Source organism: Excalfactoria chinensis, chromosome 1, assembly GCF_039878825.1.
Source record: "Excalfactoria chinensis isolate bCotChi1 chromosome 1, bCotChi1.hap2, whole genome shotgun sequence".
Taxonomy (NCBI): domain Eukaryota; kingdom Metazoa; phylum Chordata; class Aves; order Galliformes; family Phasianidae; genus Excalfactoria; species Excalfactoria chinensis.
The window spans coordinates 170,442,489-170,462,944 of record NC_092825.1 but is presented as its reverse complement, the minus strand read 5'-3'; the positions used below and the strand labels follow the sequence as shown (position 1 = coordinate 170,462,944).

Here is a 20,456-nt window from a genome sequence, read left to right as displayed (position 1 = left end):
GGATGGTCCACAGCAGCCACAGTGAAGCAGGGGAACTGGGTTTGTTTAGTCTGGAGACTGGAGACTACTAATAGGGGTTCTCATATCTCTAGCTATCTAAAAGAGGCTACAAGGAGGATGGAACCATACTCTTCTTCACAGTGCACAGCAAAAAGACAAAGGGCAAATATCAAAAGTTGTAGCAAGTCTGACTTTTCTCTGTTATAAAGGCAATATGGACGTGTGGAACTAACTAAACTTTGTGATGACAATCAGCACTATACCATGCTGTCAACAGACCACCTTAAGCATCATCTGTTCATATATACAGAATACAATGCTTAGGATTTTGAAGACATCAGTCTGCCTAACTTTCATTGAGAGATGTACCCACGTTGCAATGGAAAACAGAGAAGGGATTGCCCATCCCCTCACTGTCCTCCCCGTGCAGAAATCTGCATTTTCCTGGGTCTTCTGCCAAGAGGTAAGCAAACCACTGCCAGTTCTTCTAAAATTCCTAGCTCCCGTTCTCTTTTTGTCAGCTAAAGAGATGTGCATATGCAAGAGGCCTGCATTCATTAACTTGCTCCTGCTCATATTTTGTGCATCAGAACGTGGTGGAACTGCAGTGTTGTGATCAATGTGCAATGCAGCGGCCGAGAGCTCACTTCCAGATCCATGAATGTCTTGTACCCCTTATGTCCAGCATTTGTACTCCCCTGTGTGCCTGAGCTGTGTTAGGTAGTGCAGAATCACTGTATGAATGGTCAGAGAAATTCAGAGCAGATATAGCTGCCTACAGCTATGATGAGACTGAACTTGAAATGGAAAAATCAGTCCCCAACACATAGCAAGCAGTTACATCTCCCACTTGTTTAATTACCAGAATACACTAACATTGACGAAATAATTCTTTTTCATACAGAGTGTTGATCAAACCCTGGGGCTTTTAGTCTTCAAAATATGGTCAAGGGTAATCAGCATTCCCCTGCATTGCTTAATGATACTGCAATAAGCAGTTTGTTAAATATACCTGAAAACTCTGGGAGCTGCCCAAATCTTTCTCTTGGGAGCTGGGAAAAGATGCTGTGATTTGGATTTAATTCAGAATCACGATGCCAAGATGAACCTCCTCAATATGGAAACTATTATTTCAGAAGAACGAGAGATCAGAATTTCAGTGGGACTGTAATTGTCTGCATGAAACAAGGTTCACAATATATGGGCCTATTATAGACTGGCAAACTGATTATCAGCTGTGGTGTGGGTCAAGTAGCAAAAGCAGGACAAACCATCACTGTCATAAATGGACATAGCTTCACTGAAATCAATGGAATTGAACAGCTTATTCCAGTGATAAATAATATGCTGCAAGTTTCACTAGCTTTTAAAAAGGGTTTAATAAGAAAAGCTTTCACTGCAATGACTTACAATAACGCCACGTAAAGCATGAGGGAAAATCTCATTTGTTACAGAGGAGGAAGAATGTGAATGTAGATCTGAATTATGCTGTGAGATGAAAGAATGTGGGCTATTTGCATGCAACAGACACCTTGGCTCCCAATTGAAGAAGAGCGAAAGAATTGTACTGTATTTTTTTAGCGGAGGAAATACTTTGTATTAGCAGCTACTCTAGGAGATATTCCATCTACTCATTCCATCTACTCAGGATATTCACATGTGCCACGAGCGAGGTCTGGTGCACTGAAACTTGCTGGCTGCAATCCCAGAACCTTTCAAGGAAGCATGGATGTGTGCAGTAATTTATTGGCCACTGTTTGTAAACTCCTGAGAAATGACATTCTTGAGTTCAAACTTTGTTCAACTTCTTGCTAGAGCATTGCAACAGTGAAAATTGCAAAGTATTGTTAAGAACATGACACTACTCCCTTGATATTGGGAACCTGATTGGCAATGGATAGCAGAAACATTCCACTAAGACTTGTGGTCTCATCTTGCTACTCCCCTTCTAGAGAACAGTTTGGCAGTGCTAGCAATCGTTCATGTATTTAACCTGAAAGTCGCCACTGTAGACAGATGCTATTACAAGAACGTCCCACATGATTAATTTCTTCTGATAGCCAAAGGCTTCTTGCATCCTGTTTCTCAAAAAGAACATGATCTAAGGCAAGTGTAGTCTTGCTCATTACCAGAATGAAACCACATATGTTATGAGGTCTGTTTATGAAAAGCGTGCATTTCTAAAGATGACTCCTTTCTTTATGTAGACATCTGGATCTAATTCTATGATGAGGTACTGAGTAGTTTCCCTTACCAAATTACTGACACTTAGTAGGTTAGCTACAACATATTCATATTGGTGCAAAGCAAAAGGAATTATTTAAGGGAAGTACTTTGATAGGACCTGATTTTTTAAGAGTCTAGGATTAGCCTAAGGCTGTAGATGACCCTGCCTTCCGCGGGAAGGTTGGATTAGGCATTCTCTTGATGCATTTCCCACTTCATCTAATCTATGATTCTGTTAGTTTCAGCTTTGCTAAAATATTGTTCTTATTTCCTTAATGTTGATTCTTATCTCCATGGATTACTGAATGGAAAATTAAGAAAAAATACTTGAAATATGACATTTAAATGTCATTTATTACATATTCCTGTCATCAGAATTGTCATTCAGCAAGGCCCGCTCTTAAACTAACTCAATTTTCAGGCACAATTTGGTATGAGTAAAGAGTTTGATAGGAGTAAAATCATAAGAGATTCATTTATATAATTTATACATGTTCTGAAAATACTGTAAAAGACAAGCAGAGATTACATCAAATTTTTCTAATCTGCTCCGTAGCTGTTCTGATGAAGGACAAGGAATAAAACCCAAGCTGGAAGCAGAAACAGAAACGATAGATATCTGAAATAAAGGATGATTTAATCTATTGCTCTCTTTGCTGCAAGGTTATCTCAGCATCTATAAACATTCCCCAGAGATCTACAGTGTTTGTGTTTAAAATATACCAAGCAGTTCCAATTTAAAGACTTGTTAAAACTATTCCCTGCTCTTGACATCATCCAAGAACAACCCTTTAATCTTCTCAACAGTTTATGACTAAATAAAAATTCTTAACTGATTTTTTTTAAGAAGTTGGTTGTGCTGAGGCACTTTTGTGCAGAGGGCTGCTAACACTCACGGAGTTTGGCCTTTACTTTGAAGACAAAAGGAAGAAGGAAAAACTGTTACGAAACTTTTTTTTTGGTGCTTATTTCTGTAGCCAAGACAAAATAAATCTTAACAAAATAAACCAAGAAGAATTAAAATAATAACAACTAGAAAAATCTTCAGATTTTTACAACATTTTGTAGGACAAGATGAATTACATTTATACCAAATGAAAAAACCTTTATAGATCTGAATTTTCTGAGCAGTACCAGAAGATCAGATTGATGCCTGTGTCCAACATGATCAGCCCACATAAAGCAGCAAATGCTATTTTGTATGTTTGAGGTCATGTGTATATATATGGGGTACACAGTCACATATGCTCTAAGAATCAAATGAAATTTGGAGAGCAGAACAAGTTTTCTATTTATCTTCTATTAAAATTAAAACAGACCTTTAGTTTCTTTTGGATGTGTGTCTTCAGAGCTGAATCCAGCCTCCCTGTTTCAAAGACCCCTAAATGAGATCAAAACGATCTCAGAAGTGATGGAGTTGCAGTCAGGTGACATAATCACAGAACACGGGGTGTTGTGGTTGTCTGAAATTTTTGATGAGCTAATGTGGAATTAAGTAAAGTGATCCAGCTTTCAATAGATGGATGCTCAGGGCTTTATCATAGATTTCTTTGAAATGCTGAGCCAAAAAACAGAAACGGTCACCACATTTTAAGAGCTGCAGCCCAATACCCTGAGAGCTGCACAGCTAATACCCTGTACGAGTTTGCAGTCATCCTGCTGCACCAAGGTCAACAGAGCCAACAGCTTCACCACTTACACTCAGGATAGTGTGGCCACATGTAAACTGCCCATCAGGAATGTCATTTGGCTTCTGTCAGCTCCTGATTCATGCCCAGCAGTGATGTGGGAGGATGACAAAAACTAAGCAGAGACCATGCTGACAATTTAGGTGATTCTCAATAGTGCTTTTTTACTGTTATGGGTTTGATAGCTTATCTTCTCTTTACTTCACCATTTGGTGGATTATTTGAACTAACAGAAGGAAACAAGGAACATAACCCAGAAATGTGTTCTTTGCTCAATTACAGACAAAGATGTTAAGCCATCGTAATGTTTGCTGGCAACATAATGAAAAACAGCGAGATGCTCACATCCTAAAAAAACAGCTGCATGTACAGGTGTCTGCAGCAGATGCCTCCCTAAGCACAATGTGATAAAAGTGATTATTTCTCACTCAACGAAGAACAGTCCCAAACAGGGTATTTAATGGAGGATGATAGTGTAGGTAATTAGGAGCCCCATGCCTTACACATAAAGTAATGTTTAAGAGAGTGAAGCTGAGAACCATCTGTACTTTACACATGGGTCTATGTTTGTGTTTGAGAGCAGTTGTGGGCAGTTTTCAACCTGATTTTTCAGGACTTGAACAAAGAACATTTCTAAGAGGAGCAAAGGAATAGCCTCTTTTTCCCACAAAAGCTGTACTTTGTGCTTCTTCCTACCTTTGGACTTCCTGTCATGGTAGCTCCTGCCTCGATAATGGTGACCACTTTCTGTGTACAGATTCTCGAGATCTTCTTTCCAGGATTCCGGATTAAAGTGTTTAAGCAGATCTTCCACGGTGTCAAATGCAGCAATGGTCTGATCCAGGGCTTCTGCTGTGAGCGTAGGGTCGGTCACTGATGGAGAGGGATAGGAGACCCCCTAAGAGTGACATACATCTCAGTGTACTTGGAAAAATTACACCACCGTACAAAACAATTAACAACAGTCCTGTTTCATTACTGATTGAAACAGTTACTTTGGGCCATCTTTTGAAGTCCTTAACTGGGTCAGGCTGTGTATTGACTGTGTTTTATTTTGCGAGGAGAAGAGACACCATACTCCCAGTGAAATCCAGGAGGAGATGTGGAGAGGGACAGTACTGCTGGACCTACCACTTACACTGTCCTCCAAGGGGAAGGTGGTTTGCATGTGTGCCAAGAAATAAGGCAAATGCCTTTTGAAACCACTGAGGTGGCCATGACCACAGCACGGAGGTGCCTTACAGTGCTGGGGTGATGCCTTCACTGTTCTGCCAGCTCTGTTGGCAAATCTGTAAGAGGCAGTTTAGAAACTGCAGCAGAAAAAGACAAAGTCAACAACTCCTCTAGATTTGCCGCCTCCCACCCCCTGTCCACTTCAGACTACAAATATGGCTCAGTTAAGACTTGAAAAGATGGCTTTTGTTCCCAAGAATTATATGCTATGAAATACTGATGAATGCTAATTCTTCCACTCTTATACAAAAAATAAAAAATAAAAATAAAACATGCTTAAAGAAATGAAAACATGATATTTGGATCTCGGTAATATAATAATGAATATTAGGATTACCAGCATAGTGTTATCCTCACAATAATGTAATAATACCGAATAGCATATTATTTGTAAGAAAATACCGCTTTCTGAGCATATCTGTCTCCCATTACATTTGTGGCAAAATTTGACTTTACAGAAAGACTGCAGTTATTTCATTTTTTACTGGAATTAGCTTTAAGCTTTTTTCTTAACTGTGATTTACAAACACAGTATTCAGAACGCTGATACCACGTTTCTCCTTGTCTAAGGACAGCACCTTATGATATCTCTGTAAAATACGCAGGAGAAAAACTAGTTGTTTTTCTCCAATAAATCACATAATAGAACACCAGAGTTTTGTTTGGATTTTTGTTTTTTAAGTCGAATTATTGGGGCAAAGCTCTGGAAATGAAGAAACTCTTTTCTGAAAACTCAGCTCTGAAGCAATGTAGTAGAAACACGACATTTAAAATTAATGGTCCCTCCCAAATAATTTTTTGCCTGATCTCTCAAGAAAATACATATGTTAAAACATTAATCTTTGTGATTACCTCAGTTGAGTAGTAATGAAAGGCTCATCACATCTCATATGTTACTCATATGTTTGCAGGACTGAATCCTTCAACAGTCACTAGAATAGTTTTTGAAATAATCCTTTGTTTTGTCTTTGATTGTTAGTTGTATCACAAAACGTATGACCCTTAACTTTTTATTGCTTTCTTTTTCTTAAAGTATAGACAGTCCAAATTAATTATTATATACAAAAAAAAGAATAAATTGAAAGCATTACAATAGCGTGGTCAAGAAAGCCAGGCTCTACCTTGCTGCTTATAGTCAGTAGGACAAGAAGTTTCAGAAGGCCCAGTAGTGCCCCTACATTGCAGTGCTAAGACACTGTGCAGGTGGCTCTAAAAATTCATGCCCTCTGCAGGGTAGGTACACCTTAAAGCTTCTCTCCTAAGTGGCCTGATAGAGATTGCCAAAGAGATGGGAGCCCTGGGAAATGAGAAGCTCCTGCCAGTGAAACACAGCACTGCTATCTACAGTGCTGTTGGTGGGCATCATGCAGTGTGATAAGTCTTTGAGGTTACCAAGGAAAAATGCATCAAAATGCAGCTAGCTTATTGAGAAGATGCATGTCTGGTCTGTAATCACAGCCTGGCCATTTCCACTACCTTTCAAAAGAGACAGAGGGAGAAGATGCAAGGATGCTGAAGAATTATCAGCACAAACCACAAAAAGTGGTTTGCTCTGGCGACCCACTGGAGTACAGCAAGGAAATCCAAATGTACCGTCATCCCTGGTGCCATTTCATAACAGATCTGTGGGTCAGAGTGTGAATTTGCAGGGCATTTCAAACTAAGCAGCAGGGATTCCCCATTTTCTTTTCACACAAAAGCCCCTACTCAAGAGATTTGTGCAACCTAGTTTGCTTAAAGAAGAAAGCTTAACTTTTTTTCTCAGTGACAGCCAAATCGAGAGGAATTATTGCAACAGCTCAGATAACCTCCTGCCAGCTCTATCATGTGACAGGCCCAAAAGTAACTTCAAAGCTGCCAACCCAACTGCCTCTCTTTTGTCCTGCCAAGAACAAAACACAGGCTACAGAAGAGCTTGGCTCCTTGTAATCCGGCTTCTGAGATAGCATCCAAAGAGGACAAGAAGAGGTGAATAGCAAAGACTTTGCACATTATATATCTTTCTATATTTCTTAAAACACATTTTTAGTTTCACGGAATACAAAAGTATCTTTCCTGGCAGTGCTATTACTTGGAATTTCTACTGCATTTCCCCCATTCTATTATATTTTCTAGTTGTATTGCGAAGCTGGCAGGTTTGTCACTGTGCATCACAGTTGTTTGTTGGTCATGACATTGCATCACAAATTAAGGAAACTAACTTAAAAAGGAGTGCATTTTGTTTGCTGGTTTTCCTTTATCCACGTTAGCTGTTCCATGTTAGGGACAAAAGTACTGGTTTTAGCATTCTGAGGGAAAACACGAAATATGGTTGTGTTTTTTATACAACTTCAGATGAGCGCACTTGCTCAAATTCAACTTTTCATTCTAAGCAATGTAATTAATCCATATCCTAGAATTGTCCTTTATGTTTCCGTGGGTTTCGGGGAAAAAAAAAAGCATATCAGTCATGCTAACTTACTAACAACAGAACAAAATGTCATCTTGTCAGCATCTGGCAGGGACAGGTTTGCCTTTCAGAACCCTCAGGACCACTGCAGAACACCTGAATGTTACCCACATGAAGAACGTGCCTGCCCTTGGACTTTCTGCCTTGGAATTTTTGGGATAAATTACTCAAACTCTCCACATTACATTGAGGATAAAAAAAGGGCTAGTGGGTGCATTGAATACCAAATGGAGGATGTTATGTTTGGTTTGATAAAGGCTGGTGTAGGAAAAACAGTGAAACTGGAGAGGATGAAGAAACTTGGGTTCTGCTACTGGTTTAGCTGTAAGCTTCTGTGGCTATCAGCATTTTAGCTGTGATGTTGGTCTCTAAAACACTAACAAATATTTAGAAATGAGTAGATGTAGCAAATGAATACAGTATAAACATTTTTTCTTTTTCAATATGGACAAAACTCAAACACCTGGATTAGCGTTTGATTTTTATGATGTTAAGGAGGATAATTAACATGATGTTTAACTTATATGTAATCTCATTTTCATAGTGTCCTGATGAGGGAGCCCTTGCCTTACGTTTTCTAACATAGAATCGTTGAGTTGGAAGGGACACTTAAAGGTCACCTAGTCCAACTCCCCTGCAATGTACTAGGACACCTACAACTCGATCAAGTTGCTTAAAGTCTTGTCCAGACTGACCTTGAGTGTCTCTAGGGATGGGGCATCCACCAGCTCTCTGGACAACAATGCCAGTGCCTTACCACCCTTACTGTAGAAAACTTCTTCCCTTTTTCAGTTTGAAACCATTTCCCCATGTCCTATCACAGCACACCCTACTAAAATGTTTGTTCCCTTCTATCTTATAGCCACCCTTGAGGTGGCTACTATCAGTATCCCTGGAACCTTCATTACTCCAGACTGATCAGCTCCAGGTCTCTCAGCCTGTCCTTACAGGGAAGTGTTCCATCCCTTGGATCACTTCTGTGCCCCTCCTCTGGATGCATTCCGACAGGCCCATGTCTCTCCTGTACTAAGGACTCATCTGAATGCAGTACTCCAGGTGAGGTCTCATTAGCACAGAGAAGAGGGACAGGATCACCTCTTGCTTTGCTGGCAACACTTCTTTTGATTCAGCCCAGGATATATTTGGCATTTTGGGCTACAAGAGCATATTGCTGGCTTATGTCCAACTTGCAATCCACCACATCCTTTTCAGCAGTGCCGTCATTTATCCTTACATACCTCACTTTGTACTGACAGTGGGGGCTGTCATGACCTTGCACTTGGATTTGTTGAACCTCAAAAGGTTCAACTGGGCTCACTGCTAGAGCCTGCCTAGGTCTCTCTGGATGGCATCCTGTCCTTTGGGCATGTTGACTGCACCACACACATAGGTGTCATTTGCAGACATCCTGAGGGTGCATTTGATTCCACTGTATCTGTCACTGATGAAGATGTTAAAGACCACTGGTTCCAGCTCTGACCCTTGTGGGACACTACGTCACTGATCTCCATCTCGTCACTGAGCTGCTGACTACCACTTTCTGGGTTATGATCTTGGAACCTCAGCCTACCAAATTTTTAAACAATATCGTATCAGATAAATTCTTTACTTCAATCCCATACTAGAATAAAAATTGAGTTAATATCTTTCAATAAAACAGTCCCTTAGTATCTTCCTCTTGGCACAGGCAGAATTCAGATACTACTGAGGACTTTCAACAGAATTAGTTCAAGGTTATCATAGCATTTGATCTTAAAGAGCAAGTAGTAGCTGCAAACTCAAGGGCAACTGCAGATGAGATTGGATTAACTTCTTTTAATTTTGGCACTACAGTTTTTTTCTCTGCTCGGTGTCTGACTTAGACACTAATCTGCAGGATTTACTCTTCTTTTATTTTCTGCTCCTCCACTGGCATCTTCTCTTAACTTCTGAAACAAAGGTGCTGTCCGTAAACTATCTTCCATAAATGTTCCAAACATGGATCTCACTGGTCTCAAATTCTGCTTTGAGCACTCATGTGTAAGAGGGCAGCCCAGATAAAGAAGTCTAATGCTACATTGCTACTTCTAACAATATGGGCCCACAATTTAATTTTACTTGAGAAATGTGGGAGGGGGCAGGTTTTTAGCCAGTGACACAAATAAAGTGCAATGAAGAGAAAAATAACTGTACACTTCCCTTCCCCTTTTCTTCCTTTTGTTTTCCTTTTCCTTTTGTTTTCCTTTCCCTTCCTCTTCCTCTTCCTGAATCAAATTTCATTGCTGGATACGGAGACTTCAGATAAAGTGTTTTATTACGAAATCTTAAAAAGATCTTGTATGAAGAATGAAAAGCAAAATCCTTTTTTTCTGTCAGTCTGTTTTTAGTCTTCTACTTAGATCAAGAACATTTCATAAATGAAAACAATAAAGAGTTTGTATCTTTTATTTTCATCTTGGCAGGGTCAGTTTGGAAGCAAGAAATCTTTCCCAATGGCTGGTCACAACAGCTGTGGCATACTTTGAATTTTTTTCTCCTTAAATAACATCAGTTAAATAGCAGGAGTTTGATAATCACTTATTTCATCCTCTGCCAAAGGTGAATACATGGTTCCTCTTTGTAGGCACTATAATAGTGATTTGGATTCATGCCTATCAGTCTAGAATAGAAGCAAACTACTTACTGAGACAGAGCTTGTGACTGATTCCCAGTTGGTTTCTGAGGCTGCATGCTGGAAATCATCCTAAAGGGGAAAAAAAAAAACACAGAAAAAATCACTGTTAAGGCACTGTTCAAAATTAACTACCGAACATGAAAAGTCTTAGTATTCAACATCAGCTCTTTGAATTCTATTCCATGAAAGAAGAATTGCCATATATAACTTCTAACTTTTCCATGGGATAATGTTGCTTTCATTTAGGTTTCTCCCTTCTCACTCTCTGTAAATAAGCCCTTTATAAGCTTGCTGAGGCAAGACCAGGTATTATTATTATTTGTAATACGATACACATTTCTCTAAATAACAGGATCTAATCTAGTCAAGACCATTTCATATATCTTCTAAGTAGTATTAACCACTTCTGTACATATACAGTCAGAGTGCAGTGCTGTTTCCCAAACTGAGCCATTATGAAAAGAATGTGGACATACCTTGGGTACTTAGTTATGGTGAAAAGCAAAGTAAATTAATCCATTCGCAATGCAGTCCCAGTATGACTGTCCTCCTTTTGGTCTTTGTACTGAACAGGATTTGTTCATCTGTGCAGAGCACTGAATGACACTATGCCATTTAGACCAAGAAACACAGCCACTATACATTTACATTAGGAGGATCATATCACAGCTCATCTGGGTATTTATGATTAAGCTGAGCAAGGGAACGGGATTATATCATCTAACTTTGAATAAAGTGATCATCTAAGGCAGTCTTCTTTCCATTCACAGTCAACTAAAACCAGCATTTTTAGGATGCAAATCATCTGATCTATTCCTGATACCTAATCTGGGATGACATGAATTAGATACCAAAAAAATGCTTTTTCCTCTCCATTGTCCACAAAGGCAGCCTGAGGTAACTAGCTTACATACAGATGTCAGTACTGTACATAGACATTGATCTGTGGGTAGCTGAATCCCAGCTCACTCATCTGACTAGTGATGGGCAATCATTACTTAAATGATCGGCATGAACAGACAGGTAAGGAAAATGGACTGGAGTGACAGTATACCAAGATTTTCATTTCTAATAATGGAATTCATCATGAATTTAAAGAAGATGGATCAATGTCTGATCTCATTTTACAGAGACTCAGTCTCTGCTGTGCATTTAAGTTGACAACTTAGAAAGGAGAAATGGAAGACATGCTATTCACCTGGTCCTAGACTCAGTACTGCATGGGACCATATATATATGCACATACTTGTTATTTCTTATGAATTCAAAAGAGAAAAATCATAACATAGTCTGTGAGTTCATCAATAAATTGATTCCTTTGTCAAGAAATAAGAGTTGCTTTTAGATACAAATTTCATATATCTGGTACTTAACCATTTTTTGTTTGCTGCAAAAAGAAATTAAAATGTCTTAAAAGACACAAAATTGTTTACTCAGTATTGTTACTCTTACTCTTCCTTAATATTGTTCCTACAGCGGAACTATAGTGATTTATTTAGTACGTAAGATTGGTAGAAGTTAAGTACCCCCATCAAACTATAGAGTCACCACATGATCACCAAAACTGCAGGGCTATTAAAACGTTAATAATTACAGTGGCCATTTTCTTCTGTGAATACAGAAGCAAAAGGTTATTGGAAAATTATTTAATGCAGGCATTTTATAATGAGTAAACAGATCAACAAATGCTATGATCAGGTCATAAATAATTCAGGAGTGGTGGGTTACCTTGGCCAAATTTTCTATAAATGTGATTGCCCAGTTATTGACAAGCAATGCTCTGAAGTGCATAGAAATGGATTTAAAAAGCTCGTGGATCCTCTGGTTGTAGTTGCCAGTTGCAAAACTTGGAAATCATTTCCTATCTGTCATTAACTTCCATTTATCATTTCCAGAAAAAAGTGGCATCGAGTCCTGAAGCATTATTTTAAAACAGGAACAATCTGCCTCATTGAATGCTTGGAGACAAGTCTGCAGACAAGGAATAATTTTGTGTTTGAAGTGACGGCTCCCTTGTGCTATCTAATTGTAGACATCAAAGCTCTTTCTTTAGTCTATGATTCTTTGAGATGGCTGATGACATGGAGCCCCTCCAACACCCTGAGATAGGCAGGTGGTACACACGTCTCTTGGATCGCAAACCTGATGAGTGCATATTTTGATTCCGTGATTATATTTCATCTGCATAAACTATTCACAACTAGATGGCTTTGTTCCACCATCACTTAAGGCAGCTGCAGTCGTTTTTGGCTTCTTAAAGCTTTCAACTTCTACAGTTTGAAAATTATTATTATCTATGGCTTCTGCTTGCAGCTATTTCAAGGAATGATATCAATGCGGTTCTCATCATTGCAAAAACTCTTTTTCTTCTCACCTAAAAGAACGTAAAGACATGTGTATTTTCACTGCTATCTATTCAGTTCATACTACCTCGTTTATGTGAATCTGCATCACGGTAACATAGCACTACACAAGACTTCACCAAAAGCACTGCAATTATTGTTCTGCAAGCAGCAAAACTACAGGGCTTTCATTTATCTTCTTGTAAGATACTTGTGAAAGAAACTACACCTCAGGAAGCCAAACCCTGTACATGTCCTCAGAGTTAAATATGTATGGACACTGACATATTGTCCATAGATGTGTTTCAGACAAAGATAAGCTACTCTCTTCCTCACAGACCGACACTGTTTGCGCTCTGTATTTGAGCACTGATCTCAGTAAGTGAGATGGAGACATGGACAACACTTTGCTTCTCTAGAGGCTTTCACAAGTGGAGATTGTGAGGCCAAATGGCTGCAATCAAGGATGCACGAGACTGCAGATAGATACCACTGGCTGTGAAGGAGCTGTGAGGCTCAAGCCGTGGGGTTTACAAGGTCAGTGGGAACAGGGAGACATAAGAAAGATGCCAGGGATGATGCTGAACCTGTCAGAAGCCTGCCAGTCTGCAAAGCATGCTGTCCATGACTCCCTTTGCTGTACCACAAATCCAGCAACGTGAGTCCTCAGAGACATGCTGAATTGCAGTCCGGTCCTCAAGTTACAAACAAGAAGCACTTTCTGGTATTTCTGCAGTCCTTGATTTTTTATACGCTTTATCACTCTAATCCAGTATTTTATCATGCTGGTGCTGGAGATCTTACCAGGTGTGGTGCCTGAGACAGGCCACAACTGCAACAGCACAGGCACAACACTGACAGATCTCCCTCCAGATAAAGGAAGCAGCCCCACATCTCTGTAAACTCACTGCTTGTCACAATCTTCAGTCTCTGGGGCTAACTAGATTTAGTAAAAGTTTATTTCTTTAAGGAAATTAAGGAGATAATGAAACTAGGGAATGATGAGAATAGCAAAACAAAAAAGCATAGAGAAGCTGAACGTACTGAGCTCTACAGCACTACACACAGTTCATTCATAGTATTTAGATGTTAGCTTCAAACCACATAATAGAGAAGCTGCTTCTAGAGGTTTGCAGAGTGCTAAGGGATATGCTCGGCAACAAGGCAGGTTCTGCAAAACTAAATGAGAACAAGATGGAGTATGTTCAAAGAGTTCCAACGCAGAAACAGAAAGAAATAAGGATCTTTCACTAAAGCACAAAATTGAATGGCTGGGATACTGGAAACCACGTAAGAAAATACAGAGCAAATTAAGAAGAGATGAAATTATCCAAACATTAAAATTAATAATAGAAAAATAGATGGCAGCTATTTTAAAACAATACTCAGAACGCATCTGTTGTACTCAGAGCTGTGAGCAGACAGGTAGCTGATATGCAGATAAGCTTGCAATTGTACTTATATCAAATTACTCTAACAAACTGCAATAAGGTCTTTCTTTTTTTCCTCTATAGGAAGCATTAATGCCATTGTTTTCTCTGAACACTGAAATTCACTGGTATTTGATATTATATAGAAAGCAGCAGATGTTTCTAGCAAATAAACACAAATTCAGTACACACTGTGTAACAGCAGCAGTGTTAGGACAAGTAACGGGCAAAACAGAAGTCATAGTTCCATTAAAGATAATGCTGTTACAAATACTCAGGTTTCTAAACCTCCACTGATTCATTATAATTTCCCATGCAGTGTTTTAGTATACTCCGATTTCTATTCCAAATGATAAATAAAAAGATAAAGATGTACGCTTTGAAATACCCTTATTATGTTTTTTGTCCATCACATTTCAATCAGAATGATGTTTACTGTTACTTGTCCTCAGGATGCTGAACGCTAACTCTTTTTCCTGCAGCAAGCCGCACTTTTCTTACCTACGTGTATGGCCAAATCACCAAACTGGAGGACGTTGGATTCAGACGATATCAGAAAGAAATTCTTTACTGTGAGGGTGGTGAGATATTGGAACAGGTTGCCCAGAGAGGTTATTGACACCTCCTCCCTAGCATTCAATGCCAGGCTGGATGGGGCTGTGAGCAACCTTGTCTAGAGAGAGGTGTCCCTGCCTATCGCTGGGGCTTGGAACTGGATGATCTTAAAGGTCCCTTCCAACCCAAACCATCCTGTGACTCTGTGATTCTAATCTGAAGGCAGCCATATTCTAGCTGGAAGTACAATCATATGTTACCTCTGATGCAAACTATTACTGGAACAGATAAGAAATGAACAACTGAATTTAACCTCATAGAATTTTCCTTCCTCTTTCTTGGTTTCTATAAGGCATGCCATCCACAACACCTAAGGTCAGTAACAAAAGGTCAGACAGTTACCACCAAGTGTCTGATCCCAAGCATGATACTATGATCCCTGCCCTTTAAAAGAAGGCATAAATTAGTTTCTGAAGCCCAATTGCCACTACATATCAGTGGTACAACCTTATCAGTTATGACTAGTTAACTAGTGCCAAATGACATATAAAATCAGTCTTGATTTGCTCTGACACCTTTATTGCTTATAACTGAGCACGAAGCATAAGATGCTCAACATTTCAAAGTTTAAGTCTGTAATAATGATTTAGGTTACTGTGGTTTGATACATTTAAAGTAAAAGTAAGACTGAAGCAGAAAAATACATGTAAAGATGTCTGATCAATACTTCTTTTCATCCTTCACCTAATTTTGGAGTTAAACATTGCTGGTATAGCACGACAGTGGCCAAGACCCTGACATTTAAATGATCCTTCTAAAAGGTCAGTCAGTACACGCTGAAACGAGACAATAAATGTGCCTTTGAAAAATCAGATGTCACCCAGCATTAAGCTGCCCATGAACTCCCCATCTGATGCCCACACCCATGAGGGAGCTCATGGGACTTTGCCATGGTGCACAAAGCGTGCATTAGCTTTGACTTCCCTTTCACCACAAAGCCTATCTTTAGATGTCTATGTACACAGGATTCTGTTAGTAGCAAATCCAGTGCATACTGCAGTTAAGTAAAATAGGAATTAATCCAAATTCACTGCAAATATCTGCAGTTCCCCCTTCATCATTTTTACCAGAATAGTACATTTTACCAGTGCATTTAGATATTAAGATGCACAGCTTGACACGATCTTCCACATTGCCTCTTCCAAACTCTAATGATTTCAAGCAGATCCATCATCATCAGTAGCTCTGTTCATTTTGAACCTAGTTAGGTTTTCCTTCCTCTTTCAAACTCCTCAGATTGGATGGCTGTCTCCAAGCTAAATTTATCTTTACTGCACTTACAGAAGTGCCAGCTTTGTCCTTTTCTTCCTCTCTGGAGTGTTCCTCCTGCAGTGCTTCTGAAGAGATGTTTTATCTCCTCTCAGCATCCGTTTTATTACGCTAAGCAAGCCCAAGTTGTTTTGGCCCTTGCTGAGAAATGTCTTCTCCTCCCCTGAAAGTCCTGTGGCCATTCCCTGAGCACAGTCCAAGAAAGATGTGTTTGCCCTGTGTTATGGGGACTGCAGAAAGTATCCCAGAAAAGTGCAATTGCTGCCTCATTACTACTTCTATGCATAGCACACCCAAAGATATTCTTCCCCCAGCTATGCTAACCAGTGAGATGCCATTTAGCAACTAACGCTTTTACTATTAATCTCTGAGTGACCTCCTTGATCTTTCCTGGATGGTTCCATTTCACTGCAAACCATCTCTCTGGTGTTCCAGGTCACCCAGTATTCCTCTCTGATATTCTGATTTTCCAGTTCATGAGCAATGCACCTTATCTCTGTGTGTGTGCTGAAAAATTCATTAACACGCTACAGTGGCAGGTTGTGGTCTTGTCCTTCTGGCCAAAAATAAAGCTGATCGTAATACTAGTCCTTTAGAAATCCCCATTAGCAAACTCTCCCTTGTTGGATACTCCCTCTTGTATTACAGCAAACTGTATCCTCTTCAACTGCAATGTGGCTCTTTTATTAATTGCCATCTCCTGTTAATTGCCACCTCCTCCAGATAAGTGACTGTCTTCTGCATCGTGCTAGGTAAGATCCTCTTCTGAAGTTTGATTAGTTTTGTTGTGCAGAACTTCCTTCCTCTCAGACTATTCCTCAGGCCTCACAGGAGCTCCTTTAATAAACAGATGTGGATTTTTTCTATTTTCCTGTACTTAACTATATTCTCCAGTGCCAAGCACCCTGTAAGCTATCTAGGTCAGTCTAATGAGCGCGCAGTAGCCCTGGCCACTCTTCTTCCCATTAATGCTATATATTTCTCTGCATTTGCTATAACCACAAGACCCCATGTTTACTGTATATCACTCTAGGGATGCAACCCAGGTGTGTGAAGTTAATAGTGTGGCTGCTCCCTGTGATCTTTGTATTGTATAGAAAAAGAGATTGGCTGCTGCCAGCAATTCTCATGCAGGCAGTCTGCAGTAAACACCTCTGGTGTTCAAGTGCACCTGGCCACAGTACTGTCCCAATTTAAGAGCATTCTAGTCCCTCTGTGATGCCCTATGGGGGTACAGCTGTGGGAAGTGGATGATGTCATGGAGCTGAAAGGTGAGCAAGAGATTGGGCAGAACTGTCCCCAGGAGATGCAAACTTCCAGCTTGGAGTTCAGCGCCCTTGAGAGGAGGACCTTGGTGAACTTCTGTCATGCTGACTGGCAGGGTTCTTGGAATCAGCTCCCTGGGAATGGGGGAATCTGCCCCGAGCCAAACTGAGAAAGCTGACACTCTGCTTGCCCTGCAGTGTCCAGGTAGGCAAAAAAAGTCCTCCAGAGTTAACAGAAGGCAGAGACAGCTGGTTATTTCAGGTTATTCTTGTTGGCATGACTTATCCTAAAAGGGAATGTGCTGCAGGGCCTCAGTACATGGTTAGAAGGAAAGGGGACAGCTATTCATTTTCTTCCTTTCCTCTTGGGTTTCTACCTGTTTTTATAGACTTATGTACACTGTATAGTCACTTGAAAATAATCATTAAGAAAAACATCCTAATTTCATTTAATATTCCAAGTTTCCTGTTTTTCCATAAGGTGTATCTCCTAAGTGCTCTGATATGCACAGTCACATTTGTAGATGAGGGGTGTGAGAAAAAGCAAGGAGAATAATAATGATAATGAAGAACTCTAATGGAGCTAAGCAAATTTAATTCCAAAGCTGAGGAGACGGTGTAAAAAAGGTACCAGAAGGGACCTTAGCTGTCCTCGCAGCAATCCCAGCCTATTGATTTTTTGTGAAAGATCCATTTGTTTTTGAGCTCTCTCCCAGAGGATGCTGTTAAATTCTGCAGTAACCATGCAGCAGGAGCATGTGTTGTGTTTCACAGATAATGCAAAGCAAAACAATTTGTTCACCCTCCTGCCTTTACTGGAAGGCACTGTGTTTTTTAGGACAACATAAAAGGACTTCTATATAAAGTTTCTAAGATTATAAGAGCAATCATAAAAATAGCAAGAATACATAATCTCTGAGGAATACAAGAACCAATTTCTCTTAGTTTTTCCAGGCTTTTGATGGGATCAAAAGCAGGTGATTAATTCAAGTAACAATGGGGTACTGTTTGTTTGGAATTGCCTTTAATTGTGGTCTAATAGTAGGCAAACTTTTCAGACTGGGCTTTCAGGCTCAAGTCTATCGCACGAAGTGACACTGTTGTTCAAGCTAAATATCGTTACCTTAAGTAGAGTCATGCTTCTCATTTCCTTTATGCACCATTCTTCTGAACATCAATTACAAATAATACTGTGAATGAAGACTAGACAAAAATGAAAACATCTTTATCTTGCCCCCTTTTTGTAAGCAGCCTAACCAAAGTATCAGTTCTGGAATTTGTTTACCAGTTTGGGAAATCCATCTAAAACATGGAACTGAGATCACAGTCTCAGAACCAGCAAGGTGTGTACTGGGTCAGCATTACTGCGTGACGCGTTGTTATTTAAGTTCAGACTGAATACAAGTGTTAACTAAGTAGACTAAGGCTGGCTGTAGAGTTACAATAGGCTAAATATTCTTAAAGCAATGGAAATTTAGAGGAACAGTTTACTTCAGTTTAACACTAATGACCTAGAAAATGTCACAGAAATTGAAGCTGGAAAAAAAAACGTTAGGAGTTGGAAAAAAAATAAATTAGGTCTTTTAAAGACCACTGAATACAAAGAAATATTCCAGGACTACCAGAGGTCAGTAGCAGAGGTAGGAAAGGAAAATAAGCTTTCATTTAGAAGAATGTAAATGGAAAAAAAACCAAACACGTCTAAACCAGAAATCATATTTGATGTCACAGATTCAGAAAGGAACAAGTGCCAAGATCCTGGGCAGAGAAAAGAGGAACAATCTGCAAGTAATTTGGTAGCATGGCACGCAAGGTGATACTCCAAGAGTGTGGGGAGCAGGCTTTCCCCACTACAAGGGGATAGCAAAACTCCCCAGGAGAGTTAATGGGAAGAGGGTCCATGGGAAGAGGTAGGGTCCTTTCCTCACTGATGGAGTACAGGTGAGCATCTGTATATCCTCTTGCCATGGGCAGGGTTGTGCTCAGAAGACCATGAGGCCTGTGGGCACCGTTGGCTTTGCTAGAAAACATGTTCTCCACACAATAGGCACACCACCCAACAGGCACAAGCAATCAGTTTTAAGCACTTTAGTCCTGGTATTAGTGTAAAAAATTGGAAATTGCTTGGTAGTCTTATCTATGGGGATGTCAAGTTGACTCCAGACTCATGCCATCACCGCCTTGAAGTGGCTGGGGTCTGAGCAGGCCAGGCTTTCAGGTTCTTCACCTCCTTCAGCAATGCAGACTTACAGGGAGAAAACACTAGGAGAGATCTCTTGCAGTCTCTGCCAGAAGGACTCTGATCTGTGGTTTAAAAAACCGAGTCTCTCCTGAATATCAGACAGCATTTTTTACTGGACTCAAACTACACCCTGAGCTTTTATTGCTGGTCCTAATTCAGCTCTCTCATCCATTCTGTCTGCTGTTTTTTGGGATGACAAACCCTCCTGAACAAGCCACAATCCCACCAGATCAGCATTTGTGAAAACCTCCAGATGTCATGTGCTGGCATTACAAGCATTTTCTCTGCTTTTGATCTCTTTCGTAACGCACCTGGAAGATGTTCCCTAACTAGTATGGAGCTAGCAATGCCAGTGGACAAGGCTGCTGCTAAGACAGCAAAGCAGGGTATTTACTTCCACACATTTATTATGGAGATAAACTATCTATAAAGTGAGTGGAGTATCCTGTTTTCTTCTTCTTTGTGTTATCTGCTCTGACCACTCATCTTTTTTCTTTTTTTTTCTCTTTTTCTTTTTGTTTTTTTTTAATTTTTTATTAGAACTAAATAATGCTGGTTTTTTTGTTGTTGTTGTTGTTGTTGTTGTTTTTCCCCTGTATAAACTCATGGATGCCACTGACTGTAATTCATTAGAGAAAAGACCAATCTCCTCATAAGAACTTTTGGGCTGCATTTACATTAGTATATGAAATGAGGTACTGATCTATGAGAAATGGTCTGCATGCAGTATCTGTGCTAGCTCCCAAACTAACCATGCTAAAAATGTGAGATTGCAAAAAAAAAACCTGTCCTTATGCTTTGGCTCATGGCTAGCGTCTTTGACTGGCAACTGTATAGTTCCTGCTGACAATTTGGGATACAAGGACTTCAGTAGTAAAGGGTCTGATACTGCAGGAGTTTGTACTTAAGTCTCATTCTATGACTAATGGGGTGGTGGACTTCAGTGGCATCTGGTATCAAGAACATGTAATGAGACAATATGCTGTCTGATTTCTACAGCTGAAGAAAAACTCCACAGAGTGGTCATTTCTAATTAGGCATTGG

General features: G+C 39.8%; 1 protein-coding gene across 2 annotated transcripts in view; it reads right to left on the bottom strand.

The window, feature by feature from the left end:
- PDGFD (platelet derived growth factor D) overlaps positions 1-20,456 on the bottom strand; it is a 134,829-nt gene that overhangs the window by 21,865 nt on the left and 92,508 nt on the right. For both annotated transcript variants that reach the window (XM_072326705.1, XM_072326704.1), the window contains exons 4-5: positions 10,259-10,318; positions 4,611-4,812 (exon numbers count right to left, since the gene is read on the bottom strand). In XM_072326705.1, coding sequence (XP_072182806.1) covers positions 4,611-4,812; positions 10,259-10,318 — 262 coding nt within the window. The remainder of the gene's footprint in view (positions 1-4,610; positions 4,813-10,258; positions 10,319-20,456) is intronic.